The sequence below is a fragment of the Euphorbia lathyris genome, chromosome 10 (assembly GCF_963576675.1).
Source record: "Euphorbia lathyris chromosome 10, ddEupLath1.1, whole genome shotgun sequence".
In the NCBI taxonomy this organism is placed as follows: Eukaryota; Viridiplantae; Streptophyta; class Magnoliopsida; order Malpighiales; family Euphorbiaceae; genus Euphorbia; species Euphorbia lathyris.
The window spans coordinates 65543819-65553590 of NC_088919.1; the positions used below are offsets into that span (position 1 = coordinate 65543819).

Below are 9772 nucleotides of genomic sequence, written 5' to 3' on the forward strand. Positions count from 1 at the left end.
TGCAATACTTTTAAATTTAACATTTTTTGTTTTAAGCAACTCTTTCATTTACAATTTGCAACATTTTTTAATTTAACACTTTTTAATTTAACATTTTTTTTGTTTCAAGCAACTATTTCATATTATGTTCATAGCAACACTTTTTTTTTATAAATTTAACAGTTTTTGATGTAACACCTTAATATATGCAATATAATATTTAACACGTGCAACACTAAAAAAAAATCTAGTTTAAATAATAGCAGAACAAATCCTTAATTGCAATTATAAATCCATAATAGGTCAATATGTTGACAATAGAATTTAAAATTCTCAAATGATCCAAAACAAATAATAAAAGAGTATAATAAAGTCACAATGTAACCTATTCTTCAAACTAGACATTCTCATTTTCATTTGAAATGCCACCACATATTTCCTTAATATCAATGTTGAGATTGAGATTAACTTCTACCAATTTGTTTATGATCAATGTCAAGCCCTTCCTCACTTTTTGATGCCCTTCTTGTTTTATTTTCTCCTCCATTGCTCCCTCAATTTGAATCACTTTCTCCTCCGTTGGTGCTTCAATTTGAATCACTTTCTCCTCCATTTCTCCTTGCATTTGTTTCCTAACAATTTACCACATTCTGATAAGTAGCATGCAACATTGCATCAAGATCATCTCCAAAACCCATACTTGTTTCACAATCCATCCCAACAATATTGTTTTTTAAATTTGGACATGAAACACCATAAATCCATTCGACATACATTGGAGAATGACCATTGCAAATGAGATGATCGTAGATAACATTTTGACAATGCCATTGACGATTATGACATTTTTTACAAGGGCACCGCACTTCGTTCCCTAGGGCAAAATTGGCAAATGAATTTCCTAGAAAAGCATTCACCCCATTGAGATATTCATCACTCTTTGGCAGTTCTAACCACATCTTATCTTGATCATTCATGACTGCATCATTGATCCAATAATACAAGCAAAAATCATAAATTAAAGAGGGGTGAAATTCTAACATAGAAATGAAAGATTCTTCTTCGTTAGTGTGACAGAATGAAAAACAGATCCACATGAATTCTAATAGAAAATAATCTCATTACTATAAGCATGAAAAATGTGATAGTTAACTCTTGATGTATAATAGAAAGTACTTTCTCATTATAATAGAAAGTACTCTTAGAAACCAAAACCTTATGTTTCGGGTCAGGCTTCTCTAATCTAAAAAAAATGAAAACTTGCTTATTTTTATAGATTATCTCCTTAAAGCATATTTCTTGATAAAACATGGAGTTGGAGTACATTATAAAGGATAGAATTAGAATAATGATAGTGGTAAGCTCAAAAATATCTGATTTTGCAACTTTAACAAAAAAGTAAAGTACATTATAACAGTGCAGGATTTCAATGGAATATTGTGTGGTGTTCATACTTAAACTAATAAAGAATGGGATAAGGTACCAAAATAGGTTTAAGGTTTTTGGGGAAGTACCAATTTAGACTCAACATTCAAAATAGCACCAATATAGGCTTAACGTTTACAACATAATATCAATTTAGGCTTAACGTTTACAATATAGCATCAATTTAGGCCTCACGTGCAAAATAGCACCAATATATGCTTAACGTTTACAAAATAATACGAATTTAAGATTAACGTTTTACAAAATATATACAATTTAAGCTAAACGTAATAATTAAATTAATCATATTATATTCTTTCCCTATTAACTTTATATGTTATCTTTTTATTTAGTTTTATATTCTTATTTATTATAATACAATTATTTAATTGTGACGTTTAGCTTAAATTGTATATATTTTGTAAAACGTTAAGCTTAAATTCGTATTATTTTGTAAACGTTAAGCCTATATTGGTGCTATTTTGTACGTGAGGCCTAAATTGATGCTATATTGTAAACGTTAAGCCTAAATTGATATTATGTTGTAAACGTTAAGCCTATATTGGTGCTATTTTGAACGTTGAGCCTAAATTGGTACTTCCCCAAAAACCTTAGGCCTATTTTGGTACCTTATCCCATAAGAATTAAACACCTTTTTCATCCTAATTGGGAGCCAAATGACATCGCAAATCGCGGTATACTCCATGATTGTGAATAAAGGTGGGGAACAAGTGGTTGTAGAGTTGCTGCTCTTAATTCAACAGATTAAACTATTAATAAACTGGAGTTCTGATATTTCATATGCATCAAAATTTAAAAGATAAAGGGGGCTTTTTTCATTAAGGCTAAAATTAGCTTAACTTAATGGTAAAATTATATAATTTAAGGCACATGAAAATAATATGCAGTTTATTAAAAATATGAAATTCCTAACAAACAAGAACAAAAACGACAAGGGAATAAAGTTAATGATGCTATATAGACAGGAATGGTTCAGACCTTGTAAGCTGCTACTCGAGCTTTCCGGGATCCTCATTTCGCTGTTCGGTTGCCTAAACCAAATAAACAATTGATTAGTAATGCTATAAAGACAGGAATGGTTAAGACATGTGGCTCAATTGATTAGTTCTAAATTTCAATTTTTTCATAGTTAGTCCCTGCACTTTTTCATTAGGCATTTCACTTCTTCCACCTGCTGCATACTGCAAAGTTTCCACGGATTTGTTTCATCCTCATCAGTCTTAATTGCTGCTTTATCTAGGAATCTGTAATGAATTAAACCGAAACCGTCAGAATCAGGTACTAACATATATAAATAGGAACATGAAATTTTTTACCTGAACTGATATGTGTAAGGAAGTTTGGCATTGATAGAGTTAAGAGGAATGTGATTGAAAAAGGTGAGCAGGGGTTGATCCACGGGTTTCAACCGCCTTTTTTTGATAGCAACAGATATAACCTGTGCTACACTAGTCATTGGACTGCCAGTGGCTTTCACTTTGACATATATTTTGGAACCCATGAAGAAAACTAAGCAAGCAATGAACATTAAGATTGCTGGAATTGTTAAACCAATAGCCCAGCTAACATTGGATTGAACATAGACAATAAGTGTCAAAGATATCATCTGAGCAAATGTGAAAGTGAAGAAGTACCAATTGAAAAAGCTGTTTATACCCCTCTTTCCAGATTCTGTTGTTGGGTTAAATTGGTCAGTACCAAATGCTAGATTACATGGGCGAACTCCACCAGCTCCTATTATCATTAGCCCAAATGCTGCCATTAGAAATGCAAGTTGACCTGGGGTTGGCCCTTGGCAAATTGGGCTGTCTTTTGCACAATGGGGAGGGTGCAGCTTAGAGATTGCTGCTGTTAAGTCAATTGCAAGCAATCCCTTCACAAAAATTACACCATCAAGTTAGATGACAGCAATATCTAGTATGATATGGATAAAGTCCGAATTTGTACCTAACCTTTTTAGAAAGCACAGATATGCCAATAAGGTAATGATAAATTTTTATCTTTAATGTTTTCAAGATAGAGCAATTTTGAGTCCATACACTAGCAGAATCAGCTTTTGATCGTTTGAACATAAACTCAATCCAGGTGAACTTTATTTTCTTTTTTCCTTACTCAGATCAAAACCAAGCTGTTTGGCCTGGGTTGGATAAAAAAGAAAAGAAAAAAATGCACAACTCTTTATCTATTGGGATGCAATAGAGGGATGAGTAGGGGCAGAACCATCCCTTGTAAGGGATGTTTCAGAAGGCTGGGGTACGTCGACACACATGTCCCTGCCTCTTCCTTTGAGCCCAAGTAAGAATCTCATTTTACGAGTTCTGTTATCTGGATCTGAAATTCAACTAGGAGTCCAAATAGCTCCTGAAGTTGACGGATAGGATTGATTTAGGCCAAATCCAAGTTAATTAGATATTAAGTCAGGTCCAAAGTGGGTAATATTTGATAAATAGTCCAAATTTGACAAAACTTTAGGTATTAAAACTGATTATATTTGAGTTAATTTATCAAATATTGACAATTTCAGGATTGCATTCATACCTAAACTTAGATGTGATCAAAACTGACCATGTCAGCCAATTTTAAGAACCATTTTAACAAAATTACTCAATGTTTGCTTGTATGAATCTAGAATGAAACTTTAGCATTTCTTAAGTAAAGTATATCGGTTCTTCTCTAAAAACATTAGCCACAAATTGAAACCTTATCCTTACAAGAGCATTGACGTTGTTCAATGAATATTTTGCATAAATAAATCACTTCAAGCAAGCAGTTGTCTCTACGAATTATTACTAACGATTGAGTAGATTATATCAAAAGTTAGACCAGTTACACAGCTCTTAAAATTGAAGTAACAACATAACTATTAACCAAAAATCAATTCAATGTGAGGGTCACTTGGTGGCCTTTACAGCCGGTCCCAAGCCCGGACAAAGGAGGAGGGTTGCGGTAGGTTTGTGGCGGCCAGCGTAAAACTTAGCCACATCTTATGACATTAACCATAATATAAATACCGTTGGGGCGTTCCCTACTCAGCGACGCGCTGCACTTCCTAGACCCGGGTGTAGTGATAAATGTGCAAGGGTTGCTAGGTCGTCGCCCCGAAGCGGCGCGCCACCCCAGGACCCGGGGGTGGTGTCAAATATGCAAGGGTTGCGGGTAAATAAGCTAGTCCACGGTAATGGCAGGGGTAGGGGTAAGGGTAGTAGGTTACGCTTTGGGACATGAAACATAGGTTCTTTGACAGGAAGATTAGCTGAAATTGTAGATGTTATGAAGAGGAGGAGAATAAATATATTATGCCTACAAGAAACCAAGTGGGTTGGAGCCAAGGCTAGAGAGATAGCTCCTTGGGGTTATAAGCTTTGGTACTCAGGAAAGGATAAGGGTAGAAATGGAGTAGGTATTCTTATTGATAGGGAGTATATTGATGAGGTAGTAGCGGTGTCTAGGAAGAGCGATAGAATTATGAGTGTTAAGCTAGTGATAGGGGATGAGGTTGTGAATGTCATTAGTGCATATGCGCCACAAATAGGATTAGATGTGTCTATAAGACAAGCTTTTTGGGATGACTTAGAGGAAGTGGTGCAACAGGTTCCTAGGGATGAAAAAATGGCACTAGGGGGTGATCTCAATGGACACTTGGGTTCTAGGCGAGATGGGTTTGAGAGTGTTCATGGAGGGTATGGTTTTGGAGATAAGAATGAAGCAGGAAATGATATTTTGGAATTCGCATCAGCCTATGACTTGAGTATCATGAACACATGGTTTATGAAGAGAACATCCCACTTAGTGACTTATCGGAGTGGCGGTAATGCGAGCCAAATTGACTTCTTCTTAGTAAGGAGTGCTTGGAGAAAGAGTTATATTGATTATAAGGTGATCCCTGGTGAGAGTACGACAACCCAACATAGAGTAGTGGTGCTAGATTTTCGAAGTAGGAAATGTATAAGAAAACAAACACCTCAAGTAGAGACTAAGATTAAGTGGTGGAAATTGCAAGGGGAGAATCAACAAAAATTTGTGGATGAGATGACCAAAAAAGATATTTGGACTTGCAATATGGATTCAGATATAGATTCGATATGGAATAAGATGGAGCATAGTATAAGGGAAGTAGCGAAGGAAGTTCTAGGGGAATCTAAAGGTAGCATGCCACCGGGTAAGGACACATCTTGGTGGACAGAAGAAGTACGACAAGCAGTAAAGAGTAAGAGAGAATCCTATAAACTATTGGGGAAATGTAGGAGTGACGAGAACTACGAAAAATACAAAGAGGCTAAAAGGGAAGTAAAGAAGGTCATACGAGATGCTAGAGCAAAGGTGAATCGGGATCTGTATACAAGATTGGATACGAAAGAAGGGGAAAGAGACATATATAGAATTGCTCGGATGAGAGATAAGAAGACGCGAGATCTCGGAAAAGTTAAATGTGTGAAGGATGTGGACCAGAAAGTCCTAGTTGGAGATAAGGATATCAAGGAACGATGGAGATCCTATTTTGATGACTTATTTAATGGAGATCGCCAACAAGATGTTGGAGATATAAGTATCCATCACGATATGATAAATCATGAATGCATGCGCAGAATTCAAAAGGGTGAAGTCAAAATGACATTAAGTAAGATGAAGTTGAAGAAAGCAGTAGGACCTGATGGCATCCCTATTGAGATTTGGAGATGTTTGGGAGAAAGAGGAATCGAATGGTTGACGACGTTCTTCAACAAAATTTGGAGAAACAATAAGATGCCATCAGAATGGAGGAAAAGTACCTTAATCCCTTTGTATAAGAACAAAGGCGATGTCCAAGATTGTGCCAACTATCGGGGAATCAAATTAATGAGTCACACTATGAAACTTTGAGAGCGAGTGATTGAACAAAGGCTAAGGAGGACGGTGAAGATCTCGGAAAACCAGTTTGGCTTTATACCGGGAAGATCAACTATGGAAGCCATCCATCTAATGAGACAATTAATGGAGCACTATCGAAATAAGAAGAAAGACTTGCATATGGTTTTCATTGACTTGGAGAAAGCATATGATAAGGTACCAAGGGAAGTACTTTGGTGGGCCTTGATAAGGAAAGGCATTTCACTGAAATATATTGACATCATAAAGGACATGTATGAGGGAGTATGCACGAGTGTACGTACTAGTGTTGGGAAGACTGAAAAGTTTCCTATTACGATTGGAGTGCATCAAGGTTCCGCACTAAGCCCATTTCTTTTTACCATCGTTATGGATGAACTAACAAGTTCACTTCAAGATGGTATACCATGGTGCATGCTGTTTGCAGATGATATTGTGTTGGTTGATGAGACGAAAGAAGGAGTGGAGATGAAGTTGGAACTATAGAGGCAAACTTTAGAATCTAGAGGCTTTAAGTTGAGTCGAAGTAAGACAGAATATTTGGAGTGTAAGTTTAGCGGCCGTAGGAGTAGGGAGGCAGGGACAATCACCCTAGATGGGAGAGTTGTTCAGGCCTCGGATTGCTTCCGGTATTTAGGATCTATTATCCATACGGATGGAGAAGTAGATGGAGATGTTGCTCATAGGATTAAAGCTGGTTGGTTGAAGTGGAAGAGTGCTACGGGTTTCCTTTGTGATCCCGGCATGCCTAATAGATTGAAGGAAAAATTCTACCGGACGGCAATTAGACCAGCATTGTTATATGGTACGGAGTGTTGGGCAGTGAAACACTGCCACATCCATAAGATGTCGGTGGCGGAGATGCGTATGTTGAGATGGATGTGTGGTCACACGAGAAAGGACCGGGTGCGTAATGAAATAATTAGGACAAAAGTAAGGGTCACATCTATTGAGAATAAAATGAGAGAAAACCGACTAAGGTGGTTTGGCCATGTGAGACGTAGAGCGCTTGATGCGCCGGTTAGGAGAACCGAAGAGTGGCAAAGGGATGTAGTGGTGAGGGGTAGGGGAAGACCTAAGCAAACTTGGAGGAGGGTGATCGAGAGTGATATGAGTTTATTGGGAATTGAGGAAAATATGGTAGTGGATAGGACGGAGTGGAGGGAGCGAATCTGTGTCGCTGACACGACTTGATTTTCACGGTTTTATATGATGGTTCATGTTAGCCGACCCCGAATCATTTCGGGACTAAGGCTTTGTTGTTGTTGTTGTCATGTTCTCTTACATTAGAAATCTACACACCAAATTTTTCTAAAAAATCTTATCAAGCACAAAATCAAAATCAAACTCAAAGCTGATATAGGATTAGAAACAGAAAGAAAAAGAATACCTTTCAACCTCAAAAAGTCACAAAAAGACTAAAACAAAGGTAGAAGAAAAATTACAAAGGAATCAAACAATAATTGTATAAAATGGAATAAACTAACCTTCAGATTAAATTAGGTACAGAAGTAGAACAAAAGGTCCACAACTATGGATAATCAGACAAGAAGATAGCTGAGGCAGCCATAACAAGAAAAAAAAGGAAAAACCAAAAGAATTAGTCGATATGATGTTAAAGGCTTCTTCTCAACATATGCCTTTCTCCTACAACATCCTTCCTCGTGTTCTTTCTTTCTACCATCATTGGAAGAAAATTTATGGTATTCTCTTCTCCTCTCTTTCAATTATTAATTTCACTTTTAAAAGGCTTGTTTTCTGAGTTCAGGTACTTCTTTTTACTACTTTTCACCCTTTTTCTGTTGTTGTTGGATGCTTGATGTTCAACTTCTCACTTTGGACTCTTCCTCTTTCATTTCTACTCTACTCTTTCCTTAAACCCAGATTATCATTTTCTTTTTTAAATAAAAAAACAGAATTACGTGTCATTGCACTTGATTGAATAAGAGCTCCAGTTGAGGGACTTAGTATTCTGATAATGAAATTGGCATGTAGGAGCTCCTACTCCATACATGCTATTTGAGGACCTTCCTAATCTTCCTATTCCTATTCGGTGCAACAGGTGCACCCTTTCTTGTTTGGTTCAGACCTACAGTTCGACTGGCCGTCTCTGACCCAGATCTTATTAGAGAATTTTTTACTACTAACTCTCATTTCTATGAGAAGATTAAAGGTCCTAAATGGCTTCTCCATAGGAAAATCATCACTCCTACATTTCATATGGAAAATCTCAAAGTAACTACTTCTTAATCATTTTTCTTCATGGCGGTCAGTTTCTTCTTCTTGTTGGAATTCGTAGGTTAAGTTTCTTTGTGTGAAAATGCTTCAATACTACATTCACTGTATAATTTTCAAGGTGAAAAATTAAAAAAATCTCATGCTTAAGTGATTAAAACAGGCAGGTTTCAACCCATAAAAAATAGAAAAAGTTTCCAAAATCACAGAGAAAACAAAACAATACCCACACCAAGCTTTATATCACAGATAAATATATAAGAATCAAGCCTTCCCAAGTATTAACCATTACAAACACCAAGTGATTAAAACAGGCATGTTGAAAACTTCATGCTTTTTGACGAGCAGGGAAATAACCATCACAAAAGGAAGAGATCGATGCTTACCTCGACGGAAGAATTGAAGGGCATGAGTAACGGAAGATCTCTACAGAAGGACGGAGTGGCTGGCCGGAAAGAGCTCCGTACAATTTTAGCAAAGCCAAGCCATGACAGAGTAGCGTCGAGAGAGAAGAGAGAACCTTTGAGAAAGCAAAAATTTAAGGATTGTATTTTTTAGGTTTTGATTTGGGGAAATCAAAATTTCAAGTCCAGGTTTTTAGGGGGAAATAAAATAGTTGTTCCCTCCACAATTTCACAGGTACAAAGTGTTCCCCCTTAAAATATTCTTATTTGGATAAAATACACCCATGACTACTGAACTTACCAATTTTCACAATATCACCACTGAACTTCAAAATATAACATAAAAATTATCGAACTTTACACTTTGTTACATCTGTGGCCACTAAACTTGAATCAACGTCTCAAAATGACCTTTGACGACCTAAAAATCAAAGATTATAAGAATTAATGATATTCTAAACAACTTTAATTCTTGAAACTTTTCATTTTGAGGCCATTAGGTGTTTTTTTGGTTAGGAGAGAAACTGGACTTTAGAGAGAGAAAGCTCCAAAAATGGTGATTTTGGAAATTAAAAAATGTGGTTTTATGGTAAATGTCGTTCTGAACAACTTTAATTTTTAAATATTTTCATTTTGAGGTTGTTAAGGGCCATGTTGAAAAATTAGTTAAAGTTTAGTGGCCACGGGTTTAATAAAATATAAAATTCAGTGGCTTTTATGTTACATTTTGAACTTCAGTGGTGCTACTGTGAAAATTGATAAATTTCAGTAGCCAATGGTGTAATTTACCTATTTTTATTTTCTATAAATTAAAATAATCTAGAGATGCAAAAAAGTGTCAT

General features: G+C 36.1%; 1 protein-coding gene across 2 annotated transcripts; it reads right to left on the minus strand.

Moving 5' to 3' along the window:
- Nucleotides 1-507: 507 nt before the first annotated feature.
- On the minus strand, nt 508-9033 carry LOC136208255 (protein NRT1/ PTR FAMILY 2.11-like). 2 transcript variants are annotated; one of them, XM_065999055.1, is made up of 5 exons: nt 8913-9033; nt 2742-3298; nt 2568-2669; nt 2404-2456; nt 508-611 (listed from the first exon to the last, which is right to left on the minus strand). In XM_065999055.1, exons 1-5 carry the CDS (start codon nt 8934-8936, stop codon nt 577-579), a joined length of 771 nt encoding a protein of 256 aa, XP_065855127.1. In that variant the 5' UTR covers nt 8937-9033; the 3' UTR covers nt 508-576. The 2 variants fall into 2 exon arrangements, 1 of the variants encoding a protein (XP_065855127.1); XR_010677029.1 differs by lacking the exon at nt 508-611 and adding an exon at nt 630-958 and having other exon boundaries at nt 2404-2669.
- Between the last annotated feature and the right edge of the window lie 739 nt (nt 9034-9772).

Bases quoted from the DNA above. Each gene is read 5' to 3' on its own strand.
- LOC136208255 (XM_065999055.1), bottom strand. From the start codon at position 8,936: ATGCCCTTCAATTCTTCCGTCGAG. The intron at 3,299-8,912 runs GTAAGCATCGAT...ATTTTTGTGAAG, and splicing joins CCTTCAATTCTTCCGTCGAG to GGATTGCTTGCAATTGACTT. The intron at 612-2,403 runs GTCTGAACCATT...GTAAATTGTTAG, and splicing joins CTCGAGTAGCAGCTTACAAG to GAAACAAATGCAAGGAGAAA.